At 51.7% G+C, this 26,233-nt stretch overlaps 1 protein-coding gene across 1 annotated transcript in view; it reads right to left on the bottom strand.

Annotated features, from left to right (window-relative positions):
• Positions 1 to 13,648: 13,648 nt before the first annotated feature.
• CORO2B (coronin 2B) overlaps positions 13,649 to 26,233 on the bottom strand; it is a 133,208-nt gene continuing 120,623 nt past the window's right edge. The window contains exons 6-12 of the mRNA XM_045541820.1: positions 25,600 to 25,716; positions 24,195 to 24,299; positions 23,486 to 23,582; positions 20,308 to 20,420; positions 19,885 to 19,975; positions 19,545 to 19,684; positions 13,649 to 15,590 (exon numbers count right to left, since the gene is read on the bottom strand). Coding sequence (XP_045397776.1) covers positions 15,459 to 15,590; positions 19,545 to 19,684; positions 19,885 to 19,975; positions 20,308 to 20,420; positions 23,486 to 23,582; positions 24,195 to 24,299; positions 25,600 to 25,716 — 795 coding nt within the window. The 3' untranslated portion in view covers positions 13,649 to 15,458. The remainder of the gene's footprint in view (positions 15,591 to 19,544; positions 19,685 to 19,884; positions 19,976 to 20,307; positions 20,421 to 23,485; positions 23,583 to 24,194; positions 24,300 to 25,599; positions 25,717 to 26,233) is intronic.

The raw sequence follows: 26,233 nt of genomic DNA, 5'->3' as shown, positions 1-26,233 counted from the left end.
ATGCACCACAGCGGCCAGCTAATTCTTTCATTTTTTGTAGAGATGGGGTCTTGCTATGTTGCCCAGGCTAGTCTCAAACTCCTGGCCTCCAGCGATCCTCTTATCTCAGACTCCCAAAGGACTGAGATTACAGACATGAACCACCATGTCTGGCCCATCCTTTTACTTTTAATATACCTATGCATTTTTATTTAGAGTTTGTTCTTATAGACTTTTTATGTAGTCTGATATCTCTGCCTTTCAGTTGGAAAGTTTAAGCCATTTATATTTAATGTAATTATAAATATGGTTGTATTTAAGTATACCACCTTGCTATTTGTTTTTTAATTGTTCCCTCTGTTCTTTGTTTCTTTTTCCTGCCTTCTTTTTCATTCACTGAATATTTTAATGATTTCACTTTACTGCTACTTGTGGCTTATTAGCTATATCTCTATTTTAGTTTTTAATGGTTGCTCTAGAGTTTACCATAATACATCTTTAAATTATCATAGTCTAACTCTAAATAACAGTATAAAACTTCACATACATAATAAGAACTGGGAAGGTTCTGAAATAATACCCTACTGTGCTACTTGCAAACATATAAACTAGCCTACCACAATTTCATAGATATTGGTAGAAAACTCAGGACTTAGGCTTCTTGGGTTACAGACAAAGCACCTTATAACTTGTGACACAGCAATCAGGGTATGCTGTGCACACAGTGGGTTTGCATTGCAGCTCCTGAACCCTTTTATAATGGTCTGCAAGCCTATCTCTCCAACCTTTGGCCTGGAGGGGCAAATACAAGCTTTATTCCCCTCCCCCCCAGATTATTACTCTTCCTAGAGTTTTTGCATTTCTCAACCAACTCTTCTGAAATGTTATGTGTGTATGTGCCTACACACACACTTAACATTCAGTGGGCAAAATTTAAGTGTAATATCTCTGGTGGGCAGAAGGCCACACTTTTTGGGCTCCTTGTGAAGGATTTAGGGTGTAGCTAATAGATGGCAGGTACACCAAACTGTTGTCTGGTAAGCCGGAGTCTATTTGCTTTGCTTCTCAGTTCCACTATTTGCTGCTGTAAGGCCTTGGTCACACCATAAATGTTCTTTGGGCCTCGATTTCCCTAGAACTCAGTTAGTCATAATAAATAAATAATTCCTGTATTCTATCAGTACCTTTTTATTGCTTAGAATTTTAAAGAAGTTTTGTACTTATTGAAGGGCTCTTTTAGGCTTATTTAGACATAGATTTTCTTTCATTAGACATCTTCCTTGCACAAACATAAAAAAGACAAATATGAGCAAAGTAAGTTGGTACAACAGCCCTAAAACTTCTCTGCAGTTGGAGTCTGGCTCTTCTGCGTCACCATGGCTCAGCATCTTTGTTTTTCAACAAAGTATTGTACCCTGTGTCAATAAGAGTTTGCAGAGGCAGCTTTTCTTAAAAGTGTACTTCACTATTGTCTTTGGAATTTTTTTCCCTAACCAATGACACTGATTTTGCAAGTGCAGGCAAAAAACACACCTCAGGACTGCTGTGTGACTGATATAAGACCCATCCTAACGTCAGAGATGTTGAAGTGGGGAAAGTGGGGGGAAATTGGGGTAGCATAGAGTGTATTTTCCCTCGTGTGGTGTGATGATCAGTAACCTGCCTAATGTGTCCTCACAGCCCTTTGTGATATGGGTCACATTATCATCGTTCAATTTTAGGTTTGGAAACTAAAGCTTAGAAAGATAAAGTCAGTTGTGCAAGCAGTTGGAAGGAAGGGTTTGTAGCCAGCTGTATCTGACTCAAAGCCATCCCGTTTCTATTAATATTCCCTTCCTACTCCACCGTGGTTCTCCTTTCTGACTCTTTAAAACCTTTTATTTTGCCCTTGGGGGTTAGCAGGCTTTGGGTACTCTGTTTCTTCAGGCCGTACCAGCTTGAGGAAGGTATAATTACATCATAAATAAGGTAAATAAAATAATGTTTCTCTGACTCAGCCTCTGCCGTGGAATTGCAGGAACCTCGCGGCCTCACAAGTCCCTTCCAAACAGCCCGGGGAATCCCCGGGGGTCTCATATGTGCTTCCCAGTTAGTCCCCTGACCCTTACTCAGTAGGTTCCTCTTCCCCCATTTGTCCTTCTGTGGGCCTATGGCCACTGGCCGGGAGTGCCTTGGGGAGGGCCTTCCATCCTGTCCCTTATGTCCTCTAGACACCCTCTGTGTGTGACAGGGCTCTCCTGTTCCTCGCCCACAGGGCTGGATCCTTGGACCAGGCTTGCAGGGTGGGTTTCTGTCCTGGGGGAGGCTCTTCTGGCCTTCGTAGAAAATGATTCTCCCTGCTTTAGTCTTCCTGTCTCTGGCCTACCCCCCATACACTCTCCAGACATGCTCAGATGTATAGGTATTTTCAACTGTGGCAGCTCAGGGCTAAGCTCTGGGTCAAGGGACCCTAATACACAGGTCCTGTCTCCTTATGTTAGTTTTCTATTGCTGTAGTGACAAGTTACCACAAATGTTATTATCTCACAGGTCTGTAGGTCAGAAGTCCAGGCAAGCTAGGTTGGGTTATCTGTTTAGGGTTCTTATAAGACTGAAATCAGCGTGTCAGCAGGACTAGGCCTAGACTGGAATTCTAGGAAATTCTAGATTCTCCTAGAATCTGGTGGTTCTCGGGGAGAACCTACTTCCAAGCTATTTGGATTGTTGGTGGAATTCAGTTCCTCGTGGTTGCAGGAGGGAGGTTCCCATTCCCTCCCTGGCTGTCAGTAGGGGGCCAATCTTTGCTCCTGGAGGCTGCCCTCATTCTTTCTCATTTTTTCAATGTCCCCTCTAACCCCAGCAATAGTGAGCTGAACCCTCTCATGCTCTGAGTCTCTGACTTCCTTCTGAGTCTCTGATTCCAGCTTGAAACGTATTCTCTACTTTTAAGGACTCGTGTGATTAGATTGACACCACCTGGGTAATGCAGGGTATCTCTCTGTTTTAAGTTCCAAAACCTGAATGACGTCTGCAAAGACCCTTTTGCCATGTAACAGAATATATGCACAGGTTTCAGGGATAAGTGCACGGACATCCTTGGGGGGACATTATTTGGCCTGCCATATCCCTCCACTAGTTTCGAATTTCCCTGAGGAACTGGGGTGCTGGCACAGCTCTGGTGCCTAAGAAACTCTGTTGCTGGAGGAACTTGGGGTCCTGCTGTTTGGCACCAGGGATTATAGGGAACGGTTAAAATTCCTGAAAATTTAATTTAAAAAATATTCTTTGTTTAGAAATTGATAGAAGCAAATATATGACCACCTTGTGGGAGGACAATTCCTTCCAGTCTGGCCCTTGCAGGCGGTACTCTTCAGAGGTCGGTTCTTGCAAGTGTGAGGAAGGTTCTGGGTGCTGCCTGCTGTTGCTGGGGTGGATGGAGAAGGAGGCCCCTCAGACTGGGCAGAGAGGGGTTTCCTCAGGGCCAGGGAGCTGCACTGAGAGATACAGGCCTTTCCCCAGATTTCAGCCAGTGCTTTAGGAAATCTTGGACAGGGAGGCTGCGTGGCTGAAAACAAATCCACAAGCTGCTGTGTGCCAAGGACCGTTATAGACAGGACAACACCAAACCAGCTAGGAACGTCTCTAGGTAGATTGTAGAGGCTTCATTTTACAGATGAAGAAACTCAGGCTCAGAGAGGTTAAATGACATATTCAAAGTCATACAGTGAGCCACAGAGGCGGGACTAGTGCCTGTTCTCTTGTCTCAGAGTTCAGGGCTCTTTCCTCCATATCATCGTGTCTTCCTGGGTTGGAAGTAGGAGCCATGGTTTGGTGAGGTTTGTCACTCATGCATTAGGTGATAGGAGAAGCTTCTGTACTTGTTATTCGAGTCCTAGCCTCTCTCTTGCTCCTTCTTGTTGCCTAACCACCTCACTTTTACTGATCTTTCTTTTCCTTCTGAATTCCTACAACATTCATTTATTCATTCATCGTGAACTCAGTACCCATCTGTTGAATATCTTTGACCTGCTGGGCATGATGCCAGGTGCTGGATACAAGGGTGAACGAGACAGACATGGCCCCTCTCTCAGTGGGCTTACAAAGCCGCCTGCACTCTTGGGAAAGAGACAATTATTGAAGTAACAACTGTGAAGTGTGGTGAGTGGTGGGATGGGGAAGTCGAGGATGCTATGGAAGTGGCTGAGTGTAGCTTCTAACCTATTCTAGTGATGGAAAAGACCTCTCTCGGGAGGTGACACTGAAGCTGAGACCCGAAGGATAAGATGACACTAGCCAGACCGAGAGAGTGGACAGGAGTGATCCACTCAGAAGACACACGGTGTACAAAGGCCAGGGGGAAGAGAGTGCCTGGAAACGGTTCAGGAAGTTAGGAAAACGAAACCAAACCAAGTGTAGGGCTATCTGGGATGCTTTCTGACACCAACCAATTCTCTAATAGGGTGTCCAACAATTCAATCCAGTTCTGACACCAACTACCCAGAATTAGTGCAGACCCCACAGTCCCACCAGACCACCCCAGCTTCAGGTGCCAGTCGCCACCTCTCAGGCCACCGTGCTTCTGACTGACTGGCTACAGACCAGGGGTTCCCACGCACCCCTCCTCAGGCTTGATAATTTGCTGGAATGGCTCGCAGAACTCAAGGATGCACTTTACTTACATTTAAGGATTTATTATTAAGAATATCATAAAGCGCACACGTGAACAGCCAAACCAAGAGGTGCATAAGGTGACATCTGGAAGGATCCTGAACACAGCAGCTCCTGCCCCTCGGTAGCTGGGGTGCATTCACCAACCCACAAGCTCTCAGAATCTTCTCATTGAAATTTTTGTAGACCTCAGTCTCCCTGGAGGTCAGTGGGTGGGGCTGAAAGTTCCCGTCCTCTGATCACTGGGTCATTCTGGTGGCCAGTCCCACCGGGGCTATCTGGGGACTGTTATCCTAAGTCACCTTCATTAGCATAAAGTCGGGTATGATCCAAGGGGCTCCTTATAAATAACAAAAGACACTCCTATCTCTCAGGAAATTCCAAGGGTCTTAGGATCTCTGTGTCGGGAACTAGGGACAAAGACCAAATATTTATTTTATTACACCATAGTGCATAAGGAGCAGAGAGTTTCAGGAAGCCAGTGGCAACAGATGAGGTCTGAGAGAGGAGAGGACCAGGCGGAGAAAGAATTTCTACTTTGGATTAGGGCAGAGGGGGAGCCACTAAGGGCTTAAGTAGGTGATGAGATTGCACATTATAAAGATGTTCTAGTGACCTTGTGAAGAACTGATTTGAGCACAAACCTGGAGCTGGGGAGACTGGGGAGGAAGCTGTTGTGACTATCAGGGAGGATGTGGTGATCTTGGCGGTGGCCCCAGAGGTGGAAAGAAGTGGGTGGGGTCACGAGAAGGCGGACCCGGCGCCTTTGATTTTGAAGGCTTTACAATCTCTATCAGCAATTCATTGTGCCTGCTCTCAAAACATTCATTGTTATACTTATTCCCAATTCTTTAGTGCTATTTGTCTTTTCGTCCATTTATATTTTGTCTCTCCAACGTTCCTTAAGATCAGAGATTGTCTCTCACGCCCAATCCAAATTTAATTTTTTGATTCTTTGGGCCTAAGGTTCCTCATTGCTAGCTTGGGGAATCCAGGCATCTTTTTGCTTTGTAGGGTTATTTTGAAGATGCATTATCCAAGATAAGGGGGCAAAGAAGCTTTAAATAGCGCACGAATGCAACAGATTGTTATCGTGGAGAAATTACCTGTCCGCATTAGATGAGCCCCGCCCCAAGTGTATTTTGGTTGGGATGCAGGCGGAGAAATACAAAGCTGATGTACTCTCTCTTATCTGGTTGATTCTTAAATTGTGACTCAAGTTTAATCAATAATAGCCAAATAATATTGACTCCAGCCAGAGAGAAGCCTGGAGACAATGTTTACCCTGACACTAGACAAGAGTTGGATAGAAAATAGTTTTTCAGATATCTACTGGTGTAATCCTCATACTTCAACACTACATGACATTGATCTGAACCCCCGCTCACAAGGTAGGGAAGACGCCAGCCTCTCCAAGATTTCTGTGAACTCCCTGGGCTTAGTTCCTCAATGTCATCTGCAGCTCTAAGCTTCCTTCTTTGCTGTCTTGTGGCCTTTATCTCTGTCTCAGAATTGCCCTAAAAGCTGAACACAGCCCCTTCTCCTCTGGCGCCCACTCACCCTGCTCCCCAAGGCAGCTCATGTAATAGACATTTATTGGAGATTTGGGGAATGGTTTACATTGAAAGGAAACATTGGATTACAGAATCACTGTCCAGGTGATTTAAAACTAAATCTGAGATCTCTCTGTTCTTAAAGAGCTTCCCCAAATTTCCCCCCATTAGGGCTTTAGCTTCCGACCTTACTGTTCAGCTTTCCCTTTTCCTCTCCTTTGTTTTTCCCTATCCCCAAATTCCTGTTCCTTTCTTAGGCTGAGCTATTTGCCTATCTTTGTTTTTTCCTCCCAACCCGGGTCCTCAGGGCCTCACCTTCTCGCCCAAGAGGCCTATCAAGGTATTTTCCTAAACAAAGACACTTCCTTCCTTAAAAGGAACTCTGGTACCAGCTGATAAAATAATAACTTCTCTTATTTGCTGCAACAATGTTGCCAAACCCAGCTTGTTCTTCAGGAGCTCCTAGAGGAGCAGGGCCTCCCAGCCACTAGGAAGAGTAACCCGTCCATCACTCCTGGTGATGTAGATTTGCACCTATCATCTCATTGGATTTAATGCTTACAAATTTGGGAGGGAGGCGGAGAGTTCTGATTAACCCATTTTATGATGGGCAAAAGTAGGGCTTAGAAATGGCTTAGAAATGACTAGATGACTGAGCTTCTGAGCTAGAACTTGAACCCAAAGTCTCAGCTCATTCAATTCTCTCTCTTTCTCTCTCAGGAGTTTTTACAAAACCAGAAAATGTCTCTTTTTTGTTAGTCAAGGGAGCTGTTTGAGAATGCACTTGGTGCCCTGGTGTAGAAGGTCAAAAGAGACTTGCGTTATTTGGCAGAGAGGTTGTATGTAAGAGTTGGAGGAAAAGATAAGCTGTCAGCAGAGCTTTCCCCTGCTGAGACAGAAATGCTATCTCCTCCAGATAACCATCTGAGGCTGCTGGGCAGGGCTCTGGCTGAGGGGGAGCCCAGTGGGACTGCTTAGGGAGCCACCTCTGAAGGCCTTCTCTCTGCCCTGCCTCTCCCTGTCGCTCTCCCCTCATCTCACTCTAGGTCCCTTTAAGGCCCAGTTCCCATGCTCACTACTGTCCTCGGGGAAGCCACCCCTGACAGCCACACATGGATCCAATCCTCTCTCCTGGGAATCCCATTGGCAGTTGCTCTCCGTTTTGCACCATTAGCACGTTCTAGACCAGTGGCCTTCAAACTTCGTCGATTCTACCCATAGTTAGAAACACATAGTTTACCTTCCATCTCAGTTTACCGCACCACTTTCTCTCTCTCTCTCTCAATCTCTCTCTCTGTCTCTCTCTCACACACACAGAGACAGAAATACTGTGTGTGTTCGACTGAAAAGTGTTTCAAATTTCATCTGGTCAGTCTGATGCTTTAAAACCTCCCGAGGCTTTGTGTTGCCTAAAAAGTGCATTCTAGGTAAGCAGCCTGAGCCCAAGGCCCTTTGCAGACTGTCCACTCACCGGCCTTCCCCTTGGCTTGGGCAACGCACGGCCCTCTGGGATTCTCCCAACACACCAGCTGTTTCCCTTCTCTTTGACTTTGCACATGCTGTTCCTCTGACTGCAATGCCGTTCTCCCTTTTCTCCAGCAGAAACTGCTTTCACTTCATGAACTCATATTACATACCTGTTGGGACCTTTACAGACAAGTTGGAATGTCTGGCTCAGAGGTCCTTCCTCTGGCTCCTGCATTTCGCTTGCTCTGATACAGCACTCAGTACCCTGAGCTGTAATTACTCCACTGAGCCAAGCTCCCAAGGCCACCAATTCAAATATCTCAGGTTTTATATCTCTGGCACCTACTGTAGTGTCATTGTCCAACAGATATTAGTGGAAAATTAGCAATAGAACAATGTTCTTTAGTTTCATATCATTATTAATTAAAATTCTTCCATTCCGAATGGTATTAATATCTCTGGCCATTTTCATGATGCGGTCCTACACGTATGTGGGGGTGAGGTGGGGAGGGTGGGTTTGGGGGATAACAGCAGTTGTTGGTTCTGTGGTCCCTGAGGCGTCGCCTTCCCACTGCAGCCCGCGGCATTCATTGCCAGAGGCAGAATCAGGATGCTGCTAGCTAGGGATGCACAAATACATACATGAATAGTTAACGAGCAACTTTTGAGCTTCTAAACAGATTTGCAAAAATTCATGGCTGAGGCAATAAAGTCAAGGCTTCTGATGTGAAGAGAAAGGCTCAATGCCAAGAAAGCAGGTCATAGGGTTTGTGCCACAAGCAGCTGGTTGGAATGAAGGTGGGTGAAGGGCTATTGTACCCTGCCCTCTCCCCTAAAGGCAAGATTAGGGATTGGCGCCACCCAGGTGGAGTAGGAGGTGGGCAGTGCCTGCTACCAGACCTGGAGGGCTCAGGTAAAGCAGAGGCAGGGACCACGAGAGGCTCCTGGAGAGGCCGAGCCAGTGCCCGCTGAGGACCTGTCACCGCCTTGGCCTGTCTTGGGATCCATGTGAGGCGTGCATCTCATTGGGAGGGGCCCTGCCTGTCAAGTGTCCAACAGAAGTGACACCTGGCCAGCCCCAAGTCTGCTCCCCCATCCAACCACCCACACGGGCAGTCCCCTCTTTGGCCCAGAGTGACAGGGATGATGAGGGAGGAAATGCCACAGCACCCACACCTGGTGAACTGAACAGAACAAGCCTAAAATTCGCCCCAAGGGAAACAACGGTGGCCAATCCTAAGCCTTTACGTGTGTTTCTCTCACCCTGTCACCCCGAGGTAATCGCTGCTACTCTCTGAGTCCTGCCAGCACTGCAGATGGGTGTTAGTTATAAACAGGACTGGAACCTTTCTGAGCCCAAGAACCACGTCTTATTCATCTCTTTAGTTCACTTAGGACAATACCTGATGCAGCAAAAGTATTTGATAAAATAATTTTTGAATGAAAACTGTCTCAAAATCCCAGTAGGCAAAGAAAAAGAACCTGTTTTCATTAATACAAATGACTTTTGGACCACTGTGTGAGTTTCAGGCATCCTGAGAGGCTGGGGGCAGGAATAAGGCAGGGTGGGACACCCCTGGGGGTGGGGGACTTTCAAATCATGCTGCTAAGAAGCCCTGAGGGGCAGCCAGGTCTTTCGGTGATAAAAGAACCCAACCAGCTTCCTAAGACCAGGCCTTCCTGTTTCACGCAGCCAAAAGGACATTGCTAGGCCAAGTGCGGCCAGCACTGTTCTAGGGGCCCTGTTGTTGGTTTCCAAGGGAAGCACACAGCACTGCCCCTGTCTTTGTGGAGTGTCCATTTGACAGTGGGAGGTGGGTCATCTCTCATCCCGGCTCTGGTTCCACTCCTGAGGGTTCTCCTAACGTGTCCGCCCCTTCCCCCACAATCAAGGTCAATTCCTTATCTCAGCAAGCTCTCTTAAGTCTGCCGTGACCACGACCCAAGTCCAGGCCACCACCATGCCCCACGTGGACCCCTAGCCCACCAGCCCCGTCCTGATGTCCCTGGTTGAATGTTGCCCTCCACTCCATTCCCGTGAGGCAGCCAGAGGGAGGTGTCCATTCCTGCTTCAAGCCCTTCTGTGGCTCCTCGTTGCCTGGGTGGAGTCCAGCCTCCCAGGGCAAAGATTCAGGGCTTTTCTGGGCTGTCCCCAACCTCTTCCTCTGGGTCCTGGGCTGTACTCGTGACTGGGAAGCAGAGATCATGGGTGACTGGTCCTTTTCTGCCATCAGTACCTTCCTGGAGACTGCGTGGGCTGGAGCTGGTGGGCTCCAGGTCTGGGCTGGGCTGAGCCCACCCAGGCTGCAGGGGTCTGGCCTGGGCCTGTCTCTTCCGCCCCTCCTTTTCTGCCCTCTCTTCACTTTCTGGCTCTTCTGCCACCTCCTCATCCCAAGCCTCATCGAATTGCAGACTCTCCAGGCCGAAAGGGCCCCTCCCTGTCCCTTTCCCCGTGGGGAAACAGCTCAAGGTCACAGAGCAGGTCAGGGGCTGGGCTGGGACAGGAACACCCAGACCAAACCTCTTTCCAGCTCCTCAGGGCGGTGTCTCTGCAGCCTCAGAGGGAGGAAGGTGAGGTGAGTGTCCTCCTCTGGCCACTCCTTGGAGACTGTTGGCCTCCAGGGCAGTGAGAGGACATGGTTGTCCCCTCCAGAGCCTCCCTTCTCCCAGACTTGGGGTGTTTCAGACCCTGGCTCTTCTGTGTGCCTGCTCTGCCATCAGGCCCTGGTGCCTAGGATCGGGTCATCCATTTTAGGGTGCGGTGGGAGGTGGCAGAAGGGACTCAGCTCAGAAAAAAAAATGGGCTTGATAGGAAGGCCATAATCTGCCACCTGCTGGCTGGATTCAAGTTTCCAGCCAACTCTTCCTGGTCTGTGAATCTGGCTGTAATCACTGTGACCTTGAAATCCAAGATCTCTTTGCTCATGTCTCTATCTCGGGCCTCCCACTGGAGGCCACCTCGCTCATTGTTCCCGCGTCCCCTTGCTCAATCTGTTAACCCGCTTCACACCAGCACCCGACTCCCAGGGGGACTGGCCTGTGAAGACGGCGCTGGCAAGGGCAGTGCATAACCCGAGGGGCTGTGTGCTGACGACAGGGGGGATTCCAGGCAGTGTCACAAGCCAGGTATGGGGAGGGGCTCTGCGGCAGGAGCTTCCTAGAACCCCTCAGCCCCAATCCTGTAGATGCCGCTTTCTCTCTCCGAGGCTGACCCATTTGTGCTTGTTACTGAATTAAAATTCTGAGGAAAGACAGGCTGCAGGTTGTTCCCAAATAGGAAACATACCCAGAGAATGAGGAGCTTCTGCCAACAGCCCAGACAGGGGCCTCTTCCCCTCCCTGCACCGCAGGCAGGCAGTGCCCAGGCCGGCCAACCCGGTGGGGGAGAAGGATCTGGTCACGCTTCCTGTGGCCGAGGTAAGTGTCTGCCTCTGCCCCAGGCGGCACCCCCTGTCACCGCAGCCCTTCCCAGCAGGAAGGCTGGGGGGCGGGGGCCCTGTGGTGGGGGTGTTTTCAGTATGAAGTCATTTCCCACAGTGAAGAAGCAGCCACGTTCTGCACGGTCCACTGGCAGTCTGGGATGTTTGCCCAGCACCAGGAGAGAGTCTAAAAATGCCCAAGCCCATCTTGGGATCTTAGGAGGCTGCCTGGAAGACAACCCAGGAGTCAGCCAATCCCAAAACAACTGCCCACTCCACGCTGAAATCAGCCAAGGCTGAAGCTCATGATAGCTTCCAGGGGCTCCGTGGCCTGCTGGGTGCCATGCGCCCACAGATGGACCACTGGCTGGGGCCCCTCAAGGGCAGCCTTGTTCTTCCCCGTCTTGGTTCCCAGCACCCGGCACTAAACAGGTCCAGATACTTAAAGTGTGTCAAACTGAGTTGAAAATCCAATTAGGTGTTGGGGTGGGACAAGGAGTTCTAGACATGCCCAGGAGGGCGCCCGTGCTGATGGCAGGGGCAATGGGGACCTCTCCACGGAAGAGAAGGGTCTGGAGTTGCCTAAGGTATCCTTCCCTGGAGAAAAGAAAGGAGCAAACTCCTGGTGGGGGCATGGCAGTGGGGACGGGTTCAAAGAGCCATGAGGGGCTTCCTTTCCTACATCATTAAATAATTAAAGCAATGTGTTGGGCGAGGCTGGGAACTGGCAGAGGGGTCAGCATAACCGACCAGGCATGGAATATATCCAAGCGTAGGAAGAACTTAAGGACACACGGATAACCAGTGTGGAATTGGTAGATTATTCAACAAGTGCAGGTCGGGCGCAGTGGCTCACGCCTGTAATCCTAGCACTCTGGGAGGCCGAGGCGGGTGGATCGCTTGAGGTCAGGAGTTCGAGACCAGCCTGAGCAAGACCCCGTCTCTACTAAAAATAGAAATAAAAATTATCTGGACAACTAAAAATATATATACAAAAAATTAGCCGGGCATGGTGGTGCATGCCTGTAGTCCCAGCTACTCGGGAGGCTGAGGCAGTAGGATTGCTTAAGCCCAGGAGTTTGAGGTTGCTGTGAGCTAGGCTGACGCCACGGCACTCACTCTAGCCCGGGCAACAGAGCAAGACTCTGTCTCAAAAAAAAAAAAGTGCAGTTGGGAAAATGTACTAGTGCGGGGGAAAAAATCAAGTTTGACCTTGACCTTAGACAATCTACCATAATAAGTGATGATTTCAGAGCTGCCCACTCAAGCTCAGAATTGGGGATTAGGTGGGACAGAGGTGCAGATGAGACAAATCACCTGTCCCTTCACCTTGCCCAGGGCCCAGGCAAGGGAAGCCTCAGTCAGCACCCAGCTCCCTCTTTCCCAGCATCCCAGGAGAGGGAGCTTATGAAGGCCAGACTTCAGCGAAATGAGGATTTCATTCAGACCCAGGCTTTGCGAATTGATCTAGAGCAGAAACTCCAGGGGTGTCTTTGTTCAAATTCTGGTTCAGCACAAGTACGTTTGTGTACTCAAGTCCTATAGGAAGCCATCCTCTGCTTCTCTTTCTCAATAAACTTCTTGTTTGTGCCACTTGTGCTAGACAGTGGGTGGTCTCAGCTAGCCAGGGGCAGAGCTGGGCCTGGACCACCCCTCCTCGTGTCCTGCCCACTGTCCCTCTGCAGCCCTTTGTCCTTCCCTCCTTAGCCCCCTGCTGTAAGACCTACACTGCCTTCCTCTGGCTCTTCTGAGTTTTCTGTGGTATCCACACTGCCATGTCCCTGTCCGTTTTGCAGCCTGACAACTCTTCTCCAAGACAACCCTGGACTGGTGAGGGAGTGAGGGTGTCCAACACCCCTGGTCCCATGACAGGCCCCAGCAGTCCTCCCAGGACGGACTCCACCAGCCCTGAGCCTGGCTGGGAACTGGGAGCATGGATCTCCTCTGGCTCTGGACTCAGAAGCTCCCTGTCCCCATGTGTCTCCCCCAGTACACTGGCTCAGTGACCTTGAGCATGGCACCATTCTGCATCTGAATGCTCTTCTTGAAAATGGGAATGATAATAGGACCTACCAATTAGAGCTACTGTGAAGATCAAATGAGTCAAGTATATGAAATCGAGGTTTGTAAACTCTAAGTACCTTTCCAGCGCAGAACACTGGTCTCCCCAGACCCCAGCGCAGGGCTAGATACAGAGCAGGTACCTAATGAATAACTGCAGAACAGCGGTTCTCAACTGGGGGGTGATTCTGACACCCCACAGGACATTGGGCAATATCTGGGGAGATTTCCAGTTGTCACATCTGGGGTGGGGGTTGCCATGGCAACTGAATGGTGGAGGCCAGGGATACAGCTCAACATCTTACAATGTACAGAGCGGCCCCCAGCAAGGAATTATCTGGCCCAAAATGTCAATAGTGCTGAGATGAATAAAAGTATGAAATTATATCTATAGATACAGACGTGGGTTGTCATTCCAGAAGGGCAAAGGAGCTATGGGTGGGGAGTTGACCATGGAGATGCCATGGTGACCAAAAGCAGGAACCACTTGAGGTTAAATGAGATGGCCATGTCCAGGTAGGGTAAGTTGAAAACATTTTATTTCAATTCTATCCTTGGGAGGCAGCATAAATAATCACAGAAGACCACAAAGGTCAATGGGGAAGAAAAAAAAAAAGCTCTGGAAATGTGGGGAGGAGGAGATGAGAGCTGACACTGTCTAGCTGCAGGGGTGGAGGTGAGGTGGCCCTGCTCTTGCTGGCTGGGAGGATGGAAGGTTCTGAGAGCAAAGGCCCGAGGGGTGGGAGGCTTCCCCCGTCCAGCTCACCCAGAGGGGCTTGGGTGGGCCTAGCCTTTGCGGGTGGGATGTTCTATAGGGTGGCCACGGGGGGGAAGCGAGTGTGGGGTGTAATGCGTCTAGTAGATCCTAGCTAGTGAGAGGGAGGAGTGGACACCTCATTTCTTGATCCCAGATCTCACCCCCGAACTGTGGCTTTTCTGAGAACAGTGTTTACGAACTCTGTGTGGGCAGTGGGGAATGAAAGGAGAAAGAAGGAACAAAAGAAAATGTACAGAAGACCAAATGAAATGTGGCATCGCAGAGTTGTGTGACCTCGGGCCACTTCTCTGTTTCCTCATCTGCAAAATGGGGTAGGTGTGAGGCTCAACGAGATCCTGTGTGTCAAAGAACTGTGTAAACCTTAAAGTGCTATGCTGATGCGAGTGGCTGTGGTCATTCTACGTGCGTAAGGCTGAACGTGGCTGAGCGGGCGGCGGCGAGACACGCGGAGCACCCCAGCAGCCGTCCGACCCCGCTCTGCCTTCCCCGGCCGAGCTCCACCCTCCTCGGCCTCAGCCTCCGGGAGGAAGAGGCCTCATCTCAGATGGAGTCCCCGGGGGGTGAGAGTCGAGGGCACAGGGCCGGGAAGACCTGGGGGCACTGGCGGGAGGGGCCTCGGCCGGGCAGTGTGGCACGTGGGCACTACTGGTGCTGGGCAGACGGGGGCGATGGCTTCCAGTTCTCACTCTCCACAGAGACTTGGGCACTGGGGAAGCCCACAATGGGATTGGCATCTGGATGCAGTGGGAAGGGCCCTGGCCTTGGGGTCTGGACAGCCAGGGTCCTGGCCCTGGGTCCACCACTGGCCTGCTGGGTGACTTAGTAAGTCGCTTCCCCCTTGCAACCCTCAGTTCTGTCATGTGTCAAATGGGGACACTAATCCCGACCCTGCCTGGCTCATAAATTAAACGGGAAAAGGGTGTGCAAGAGCTTTGAGGAGAGTCATGGGGAAGGCAAAGGGGTCAGTATGGCCTTGGAGAGCAATCCTCTCAATTCCCTGAAGACAAGGCGGGGGGGCAGGAGAAGGGCTGGGCTGCTGGCTGCCCTCCTCAGGTGAGTCAGGCTCCGGGGAGGTGGGAGGCGGGAAAGGGGGCACTTCAGCCTGTGACCCAGCCCTTACTCTGTGGTACCATCAGGGATGCTGAGAGCTCCGGTAGGGAGTGTGCGGAGACGTCCTGGCAGCCCCTGTGCAGGGGAAAAGTTCAAGTTCTAAGTCTAGCTGGGATCCTGCTTCCCTCCCTGCTCCCTGGCCCACTGAGGGCACCCCCTCAGGGGGAACGTGGTCTTCACCCAGCTGAGGGGAAGCCTGGCTCCCAAGGTGGCAGGGAAGGGGGCTGCCAGCAGGGGGTCTCCAGGAGAGGCCTGGGACTTTTATTAGCATGAGGTCAGAAGGTCCAAGGTCGGCTTCCAGTTCTTGAGGTGGTAGGTGGGGTCCTCAGGCTGGCCCCCCCGGCTCCAGTCCCGGCTCTGTCTCTGGGGTCACTGGATAAGGGGAAGTTAAGGGGGGAGTAGAAGCGACGGAGAGATCGGCGTAGAAACAGCCCACCTGGGGAGCTAACAGTTCTTGGGGCTGTTGCGCAAGTTTTTCAATTCCAGCTGGAGCTGCCGGATGCGGATGTCCTTCTGGGCCAGCTCCTCTTTCAACCGTCGGATCTCATCCTGCTGCCGGAAGAACATTCGGAGGAGCTGGGGTGGGGGAGAGAGGGGCCGCGGAGGGCCGGGGGAGAGCAGGTGAGAAGAGGACCCCGAGTAGGCCTCCAGACACCCCGCCCCATGCCCGCCCGTCCCCAGGCTCGCCCATGGCTCTGACTTTGCCTTGGCAGAAAACTTGCTTCATCCGCCCATTCAGGGCCACTGAGGAAGGAGGGACCCAACACGGTTTTCCAAACATCCTAAGCTTGCCCCTTGCTGGGGCCTAATCCAATGCTTTTCTTTACCCCCCTAGATGGAAACCTTTCTAAGATATTTTGTATCTTCTTCTCTGGAAGGCTTGGGACACAGCATGAAATCCAGCCTTTTCTTTGCAGACGTGGAGCTGGGATAGGAACACCAAAGTTTGCACCAGGCAGGGGTAACTTTTCTGAGGTGGGCACGGGCAGAGCACAGGCATCGTGGCAAACCTTCACTCCAGTGACTCCCCGGATGAACCAGCTGTCACTTCTGTGAAATATGCCGACACAAAACCCGAGCCCTGGAAGGCAGCCGGCTACTCATGAACCACCCACCACCACCTCCGCCCTGTACGCTTGAGTTGAATGTTACCCACTGCAAGTTGTGTCTGCTCTCGAACTTTCTGGTGTGAATTACATTTGTTATTGTGACTGCGTAACATAAACCGATGAGGTGAGCACAAAAAGAGAGTTGCTGTTTCTGTAAAAACTTAGTTAAATGCTTTAGAAAATCCTGATAAAGGTGATGCTAAAAAAATTGCAGCTGAATTAGGTGTGGATGATGTAACCACAAAAGGCTGGGGAATAATCCACATCTGATTGTGTGACGGTGGCGGCACCACTGTGTGTTTGCAGAACTTTTAGAACGATACACTACAAAGGATGAATTTTACTATAGATAAATTATACCTCGATCAACCTGTCTCAAAAAAGGATTAGAGAAAACATTATAGAAACTAGGGCTTCGCTTTCAGAGTGACTTTAAGTTCTTGTTCCACCTCAAAGAAACTGAAGCTGGACCTTGGAGCGAAGGCATGATTCTCGTGAGAAAGACGTGGCAGATTCCAACCATGGAGGCCTCCTCAAAGAAAAAGTCTTGGTCCTGCATCAGGATATGCTGAATGAGCATATATGTTTTATGTTTTAAGTGAAAATAAATGGCTTAAAAATGTTATGTGTCATTTTTATGATTCCCTCCATTAACTGACTTTAAAAGGAAATTTTGCTAACCAACAAACCACCAATCCTGGTTTTGTCTGTTCAGAGGGATGATACGCTATTTGCCCTTACACTAAATGATTCTACCGGTCTTGTGTTTTCCAAGTTCTCCAACTTTCTTTGCATAGTTTTTTGGGCTGCTTTGGTCAAAAAAAAAAAAAAAAAAACAGCTTTATTGAGGTATAATTCACATACCATAAAATTCGCTCATGCTAAGTGTACAATTCAGTGATTTTTAGTAAAGTTAGTGAGTTGTACACCATAAGACCCTTCACCCACATCCAGCTATCAGCTGTCTCTTCACACTTAGATCTATGTGTCTATCTTTTACAGTCCTACTTTCTAACGTGCTGCTTCTGATCTGTTGTGATGATTAAAGCTATGTGCAAAGCCAGAGTCAGCAGGCTATGAGGAAGCTGCTTCCCAATGAGGAAGATGTACAGCTTTAGTGTAGAGAGATTGTGGCATCTGTTTTGTCTGCTCAGAGACCCTTTTTTTTTTTTTGAGACGGAGTCTCACTCTGTTGCCCGGGCTAGAGTGAGTGCTGTGGCGTCAGCCTAGGTCACAGCAACCTCAAACTCCTGGGCTCGAGTAATCCTCCTGCCTCAGCCTCCTGAGTAGCTGGGACTACAGGCATGTACCACCATGCCCGACTAATTTTTTCTATATATATATATGTTTTTAGCTGTCCGTATAATTTCTTTTCTATTTTTAGTAGAGACGGGGTCTCGCTCTTGCTCAGGCTGGTCTCAAACTCCTGAGCTCAAACAGTCCGCCCGCCTCGGCCTCTCAGAGTGCTAGGATTACAGGCATGAGCCACCGTGCCCAGCCAGCTCAGAGACCCTTTATGATTTTCCTTAAGGTTCTCAGTTTCGGTTCCACATAGGCAAGTCTGTAGCTAAATGTTAACTTGATCTAACTACTGTTCAAACCTGCCTTCTCCTTACCCCTTGCCAGAACCTTGTCATTCAGGTTCATGTCCTTGTTACTGCCCTCCTGGGCTATCACAGTAACCTACATATCTCCGCCTTTGAAAAAGGACATTTTTTCAAAAAAGGACACAAAAATTTTTTTTTAAATGGAAAACATTAATATATACAAAAATAGAAAGTATAGTGCCATGAACCCCCAAGTACCCATCACCCAGCTTCAACTAATAGCATGTGGCCATTTTTACTTCATGTCTACTCCTCCCCACTTCCCCAGCGCCACTCCACTCCGGGACTGTTTTGAAGCAAATCCCATTTATGACATCATTTCATCCAGCCCTGAACATCCCTCTACAATGTCATGAACATATTTTATGGCAATTATCAGGATACCTGTCAATCTCCCCCTTAAGACAGCAAGGTCCCAGAGGTCAAGAAGGGTCTTATTTTTATTAGTAATAGTGATACTGTAAGTTGGTGGGACAGGCCTCATCTAAGATGGCCCCATGGTATCCCCTCTCCCAAGGGTGGGCTGGACTTATTAGTTTGCTTCAAACTTATAACACATGGCAGAAGCGGTGGGATGTCCTTTCCAAGATGAGGTTACAACGAGACTGTGGCTGCCATCTTGGATGCTCCCCTGCTCTCTAGCTTTCACTCGCGAAGGGAACCAGCAGCCGTGCTGTGAGCTGCCCTGTGGGGAAGTCCACACGGCAGGGACGTGAGGGAACCTTCTGGCCAGCAGCCCTCGGCGAACTGAGACCCTCAGTCCAGCAGGCTCTGAGGACATGGGTCTTGCCAGCAACCACACAGGTGAACTTGGAAGCGGATCCTTCCTAAGTGGAGCCTTCAGGTGTGACTGCAGCCCCCGTGGACAGTATGACTACCTTCGTGACAGACCTTGAGCCACAGACACCCCCAAAACTGTGAGATAATAAGTGTTTATGGGTTTAAGTCATTAAGTTCTGGGGTACTTTGTTACACAGCAGTAGATAGCTAATAAACCGGCTTCTTTCTCCTAGTGCTTCATATGAGCCAGAAAGGGTGCTAGACACTTACGGATTATCTCTTATGCTCACAGCATTTCATAGCCCCATTTTACCATTAAAAAAATGGACTTAGAAAGGACAGGAAACTTGCTCCGTCACAGCCAGGAAATGGCAGAGCCGGGATTCGAGTGCAGGGTGGGGGACCATGCAGCCGTCTCTGTTTCAGCTGCATCAGGCCTCGTGCCTGGCGCACGGCGGCCACCTGCGAACCCCAGCGGAGCTGAACCGTGTCGGCTCCAGGGACCAGGGCATGGGCTGGAAGGAGCTGCCTGCAGGGGCACGCACAAGGCCCGGCTTGAGCTGCCCCGAAAGAGCTTGCGCCCATACCAGATGGTTCAAAGAGCACTTTCAGAAACACCTAGCCTCTTCCACTAAGACAGGAGGCGGCAGGCCCTGTCACTGCCTCAGTGCCAAGGATGAAGGCAGGGCTGTGATGCAGGAGGCCAGGCGTCCCCCATTGGTCAGAAATTTACGATTCCCGTAACACTGAATGACAGCAACATTCTGAAGGGGATTCACGCGGGGACACATAACTCTGTGGGCTGGAGAATTTGAGGCTTGGGGGTGGGGCGGAAGCCAATATCTCCACGGCGTCCCGGCCTCTATTTATTGGGGTCAGCGGCAATGGAAGCCCATAGCAGGCTACTTATGGTATTTGTCACCGAAAGAAAAATGCCTCAGAATGGAGCTGGCTTAAAGGCTCGAAGCCCATAATTGAAATGTAAAGGTCTCGCTCTTCCAGGGCCCGTGGAGGTAATAACTTATATTCCTTACCTCGTTCTCTGTCCTGGGTGGGACATTTTCTAATAAATCTATGCCGTTGACCACGACGCTCTTCTTCTCTTTGATGGGAGCCTTAAATACCATTTTCGAGGACTTCTTATAGCCTTCTTTCAAAGACATCAGCACGGGATCTAAGAAAGGCAAGGGAGCGTTCTCACTGCCAGCCCACGGCCTGCCAAGTGATGGCGCATTTTGTTGGCATCATGCTTGACAGCTAGCCAGGTGTGAGGGGTGTTCAAGCAGGAGGACACCAAGTGGACTGGGGAGAGACGGGCCGATGGTGACGGCCGTAGCCTCCCGGCCTCTTCCGCAAGTCCAGCCCCCGCGGTACCTCTGTTGATGCCTCCCAGCCATTCATCCGGGGTCAGGGCTGGCTCCGTGCCTGGCGTCATGGGGTAAATGTCTTCCTGGTAGGAATCCGACTGCAGCGGGGGAGCAGAAGCGGGGACAGAGGGGGCTGCTGGGAAGGCCCCTGCCCTCCAGTCTGACCCCCCAACCCCGAGACCTGTTTTCCCGCCTCCAAGCCTTTGTACTCAGTGTCCCCCGCCCCGCCATGAACCACCCCCGTCCCCCTGCATTCATGTGCAAGCCAAACTGTCCCCGGCTGGGAAGGGCCCCCCCCACCCCACATGGGGTCTGAAGACCCTCATCCACAGCACCTCCCACATCTGGGCTCTGCCAGGCTTGTGGTCAGAGGTAAGCGGGCCGGGATTCAAGGCAGGGGCCCCGGGGTGCCCAGCCCCACCCCACTCACCCTGCGGGGCACGATCATGGAGATGGGCTCGATCAGGCCCTTGAGAGTGACCAGCTTGTAGAAGCGGAACACCTCGCAGGCCGACACGTCCAGCCCGTGCTTGGGCATGACTCCTGCGGACAGGCACACGTGGCTCTATGGGGCCCTGAGGACACTCCCTCGGGGCCCCTACCCCCTGATGTTCTCGGCCAGGGGAGGCTGAGGTGGCAGGCACTTAGGTTTGGAGCCAAAGGCCCATGGAGAGGGCAGAGGGTAGGCTCTGTCTCTGGGTGGTCACTTCTCAAATAAGTCCCCTGGGCCAGACCTGCCTTGCTACGGTGTGCACTTTAGAAATGGGGCCCTTTAGAACTAGAAGGGACTGCAGAAATATCTGAATCCTGCCCACTCCTCTTATAGATGAGGCTCCTGAGGGTCGGGGGGCAAGGGACTGTCCAAGGTCACAGAACATGGCAGGGGCTGGGCCACGGAGTACATCCCCTTCTGAAACAAATGGTTTTCTCTAAGCCTCTGTGTCTCCAGTCCTCAGAGAGAAAGGAGGGAGAAGCCATTCTTCACATATCCTATGTTTGAACATAGCCTAAGATTGCTGTTCTGTTGTACGTCTTTCAGAACCAACAACTCGTGCAAGTGTTGTCTGCATGTGTTCGCTAGCCACAACGTCCCCAAACAGCTACCTCTGCTGAGCACCTACCACGGGAAGGCGGGCTCTGGGGCAGACAAACCAGGTTTGAATCCCAGCTCTGCCCCTTCCCAGCTGGGAGTCCTTGGGCAAGTCACTAACTCCCCCAGCTTCCAGTTCCTTGGCTGGTAAGAGGACAGTAGTGGCCCCACCGGACAGTTGGGGAGAAAGTGTGAAGATGTTCATTGACTGCCAGGCTCTGTAACGAGCACAGATAACGTTAGTTTCTCTCCCTGTAATGTGAATGTGAGCTAAGGCTCTACCTTCCACTGGAATGGAAGGCTGCTCTTCCGCATAGAGGAGTTCCAGGAGCTGGAGGGAAGCAGTGCAGTGGTTACCCAAGTAGGATTAGGAGCCAGCAGATCTGGGTTGAATTCTGTCTCTGTCACTTAGCAGCTACATGACTTCCCTGGGGTGAGTTCCTCACCTTCTTTGAAACTACAAACAGTGCCTGGGTCATGGTAAATGCCCAACAGTGGCCACAGGTGAGGAGGACGAGGACAGGGTGAGTCATCTTTGGTTCCTCTTTGCCCACCCCACATCTGACACCTTGGCAAGTCCTGCTGACCCTACTTTGTAAACATCTCTGGACTCATCCTCTTCCCCCATCTTCACGCTGCCCACCTACGTATCACCCTCTCTTGCCTAAAAGTCCATAATCGCCTCCTGAGTGGTCTCCCTGCCTCCCCCCACCCCTGCCAAATCCATTCTCCCTACAGAAACCAGAGCGATCTTAAACTATTAATTACATTTCAGATCCTATCACATTGCCTCATTTCCCACCTACCTACCCACACACCTAAGAAAAAGAACCCCCCCCCCAATGATTTCCCAATCAAATCCAAACTGTTTTTTGGGACTAATGCATGCCATGGATCTCTGCCCACCTCTCTGACTCTGTCCCCTCTCTCAGTCCCATCTCCTATTACATCACAGAGCCTACACCATGATCAGACACACTGACCTCCCTGCTGTTCCTAGAACACGCCAGGCTCATTCAGGCCACAGGACCTTTGCACTAACTACTTCCCCTGCCAGGACTACTCTTCCCCTTTCCTGCCTTTCTGGCCTCAGCTTAAAATATCATCGCCACAGAGAGGCCTTCCCTGACCACCTGGTCTAAAGGAGCCCCCAGCCATTCTCGGTTCTCTCACCCCATTGGATTCTCTGCCTAGAACTCATTCCATGTGGTATTTTCTCACTTATTTGTTTCTTGTCTGTCTCCCTCTCAGCTGAATGTGAGCCCCGCGAGAGTAAGGTCACGTTCTGTTTTCTTTAACACTGTATCTCTGGACCTCGATGAGGGTCTGGTACACAGTTGGTGCCCAATAAGTGTTTGTTGAACAACTGTGTGAAGGGGCAGGAGGCACCAAGTGCTCTTCCAGGTGCCTTGTACGTGTAGTCTCTAAGCTTTGTAACAGCCCTGCAAGGTAAGTTTGATTATCCCCATTTCACAGATGAGCAAACTGAGACTTGGAGGGACTAAGTGCACAGCTGAGCCAGAATGTAAACCCAGGTCTGCCTCCAAAGCCCAGGCTGGTGTTTATACTGCCTGATGCAGGGGTGTCAGTGAGGGACGTGGGGGATGACAGAGAGTCAGGGAAGGGCAAAGGTGACAGGATGGTCATCAGGACCTCAGACATCTCTGGCCTCCATTTTGCTGTTGGTCACTGAGGCAAGCACTCAGGCCTTTTCAGTCCTGATGTCCCCGAAGCTGGCCTCAGGCTGTGTCCAAAATACCAGATGCACAGAGGGAACAAGCTGAGCTCAAGCCCGAAGGAGGAAGATCACCCATAGAGGTGGGAACGGGGGGCCCATAAAGGTGTTTGTTTCGTAGGTGATTCAGACCCCAAATGTGGCACGGCTGAATCTAATGCTCTGCCAGGTTAGTGGACAGGAATGCAAATTTGTTGTAAGACTTTGGTGGTGGGAGAATGTGGGCTACGAAGAACACGTTGCCTGACTCACTCCAGTCAATCCCAGAGCCCTCCCCAGGGTTCTGCCTGCGGCTGCAGTCGTGGGCACACCTGGAACCTCCCCCTGGATTGTCAGGTACACGCGGCTGCTGCAGGGCTCTGGGGGTCGCGGCTCCCCAGAGGCTCAGGAAGGAAGGGGCCTGGGTCTAGAAGACTCTGCTCTGACCTTTAGCTACTGAGCCACCTCCCACCATGTCGTAGCCACTTCGGGCTTCAGGCTCCCTGTCTGTAAGTGGGAGTGAAGACACAGAACACCCCTGCAGGCTGCTGGATGAGCAGAAGTGACGGTGGCCGCAAGGACCACAGGATGACAGCGCCGGCTGAGTATGTAGTGCCAGGCTGGCTGAGGAAGGGCCGCCTGACCCTCACGAGGGGCAGCACCTGTAGGTTCTCTTCTGACTTGCCCATGAGCTGTGACCTTCTGAGTCTGATTTCCATTTAGGGGAGGAGGGGTGACCCCCAGCCAAATGTCTCTTCTCCTGTTCTAGCGCAACCAGCCACGGCAGCGCCTGGACGCCCTTACCTAGGCCTTTCTGCGGGGCTGGGGAGCGGAACTCCATGAGGTAACTCAGGTAGGGCTTCTCCGTGCTGATCTCGTAGTAGCGGATGTTTCCGTCCCCCTGGGCAGGAGAGACGGAGGTGAGGAGGGCAGCAGGTGGGGAGAGTTGAGCAGGCCCTGGTCCCAGGGGTCTGCTGAAGAGAGCTGCTCCCTGTGCCTCGGAGGTGCCCAAACCACCAGGGACACCTGGCCCCTGGCTCCCTGGGGGGTCCGCCACAGGGGACTTACTGGGGCTGGAGAGGCAGAGGCAGGGGGTGGGGCTGGGGTTGCGCGCGGGCGCGTGTGTGTGTGTGTGTGTGTGTGTGTGTGTGTGTACAGACAGCCCTTCTGACAAACAAGGCTGCGTGCACCAAAGATCTCTTGGTGGGGGCCTCAAATCCCATCATTTGTCACTGTCTACACTCCAGGCTCTGCTCTTTGTTCCAGAGTAAAGCCCCACTGCAAATCACCTTGGAAAGAATCCTCGGCCTTCAGTGAGAATCAGTGTCAGACCTGAGGGCAGGTGTTGGCAGGGAGGGTGGGACCCGGGAGCTTGGCTTGGGTGGGGGGAGGCCAGGGAGGATAGGGCGGTGCTTCTTAGGGGGCTGGGGTGGGGCAGGGGGACAGCGGGGCAGGGGGACAGCGGGGCAGGGCTCCCACAGGCTGCTCCAGGCCCTCCCCCGCCTCCTACTACCTTCCCAGCCAGGTAGAGCATGTGGGTGTCAGCGTCGTAGAAAGGGAACAGGAGGCCAGAGAGGCCATCGATTTCTTCTTCGATCAGGGGCATGGACAGGTCCTCCTGCGGGAGGGGAGCTGGTCTCAGCCTGTGCCCAGGCAGAACAGCAGGTCACCTTCCCAAATCCCAGCAAGGGCCCCCCGGAGCTACACCCCCTTATGTCAAGACCTCCTGCCGATGTTAAAAAGCCTGTCCTGTGAGTGGGGACAACACTGACTTCCTCGTCACGGAAAGCAGCCTAGGACAGTGGCAGTGAGAGGCAGGGGACTTGTTCTCAGTGTCCCCTCCCCAAACCCACTCCTTGCTATGTGTCCCCAGGAAGTCCCTTGATCTCTCTGGGGCTCAGTCCCCAGCTCTAGAAAGAGAGGGTGAATATCTTGCAGGTGTGGCTGACATTGTCCTGGGAAGCCCCCTGGGCCCTCTGGCTGGTTTATCTACTGGGGATGCTGCCAGAAGCCGGCGCGTAGGCCCAGGCTGACTTTCTGAAGAAGTGACTGCCAAGGCTGGATGCTTCCTCCAGCCCTCCGATCTGCCCTCCACCCCACTCCTGCTTCTGGCCTGCTGTGTCCTCAGCGGCTCTTTCAAGAACGGAGAGTTTGCAGCGGGACGACCTTAGCCAATGCCTCTCTTCAATTCCCTTGTTCAGCTGATGGGGAGACAGGTCTTGCTGCTCACAGAGAGCTGAGCACCCTCTTCCCACACCTGCTGCCACCGTCCAGGGCCTGCTCACTGGCCTGCACCTCTGCTCTGGGGGAGGTGGTGGGTGGGGAGAGGATAGGGAGGTGGGGAGAGACTGGACACTGGTCCCCACGATCCTGTTGACCTACCCAGGAGTCCAGGCAGGCCTGGCTGGAGGCCAACCATGGTTTGCCTGGGGTGCGAGAGCAGATGCACGTTGATGGGGGCAGAGTGTTAGGGGCAGGGGAGCCAAGCTGCACCCGCTGCCCATGTGAAGATGCTGCCCTGGGGTCTGGGGGTCTCCATAAGCAGTGGCCTCAGAGTCTCCCAAATCCATGGGCCCCACGTCCCATGACAGAATCCCAGCACGTGCTTGTGGTGCACGGGGCAATGCACCCCTGTGTCTGGGCAGGTGTGTGACCACATCTAGGCCCCAGCCGGGACGGCCCTGCCTTGCCTACGCCACATAGGGACAGGCTCCACTCTTCCACATCATGTGAGCCTTGTTCTAGCCCTTCCCTTCCCTGGCACATTGCACCACCCTACACCTGGCTCAGAGGCGCTAGGGACCCCAGGCCACAAACCTCACTCCACTCCTGCCCCACCCTGGAAGCAGAGACCCCGCGGGCTCAGGCCTAGGCTGCCTGCTCCCTCCTGCCCACTGCCCAGCCTCCCCGTGGCTGACCTGGTCCCAGAGGGCAATCTGTCTCGTGTTCCACCTGGAGACCCCCGTCGTGAGGAGCCGCTTCATGTTGCCCAGAAACACCACCCGATTCACTCTGTGGTTTTTGCAGTTTGCCTCCTGGTAGGAGCAGAAAGAGTTGGTGAGCCAGGGCCCTAACACTTCAGTACTACAGTGGGATAAACGGCTCCCCGCCAAAAAGATATGTCCTAATCCCTGAGCACTGAGAATGTTTCTTTAAAAGGGTCTCTACAGATATAATTAAATTAAAGATGTTGAGATGCAGACATTATCCCACATTCTCCAGGAGGGCCCTAAATGTCACACAAGTGCCTTGTACGAGAGAGGTGAGATTACACAGGCACGTGGAGGACTAAGTGGTGTGAGCGTGGTGGCAGAGATGGAGTGATGTGGCCACTAGCCAGGGAGGCGGCAACCACCAGAAGCTGGAAGATTGAGGAACGGATTCTTCCCGGAGCCTCTGCAGGGAGTGCGGCCCTCCAGACTAGGAGAGAATAAATTCTGTTGTTTTAAGCCACCTACTTTGTGGTCATTTGCTGCAGCAGCCACAGGAAGCTACTGTGGGGACCAGGGAGCAATGGAGCCCTGGGAACCGTGACCCAGGCCTCTCTGCCAC

Source organism: Lemur catta, chromosome 1, assembly GCF_020740605.2.
Source record: "Lemur catta isolate mLemCat1 chromosome 1, mLemCat1.pri, whole genome shotgun sequence".
In the NCBI taxonomy this organism is placed as follows: domain Eukaryota; kingdom Metazoa; phylum Chordata; class Mammalia; order Primates; family Lemuridae; genus Lemur; species Lemur catta.
This window is presented reverse-complemented; position numbering and strand designations above follow the sequence as displayed.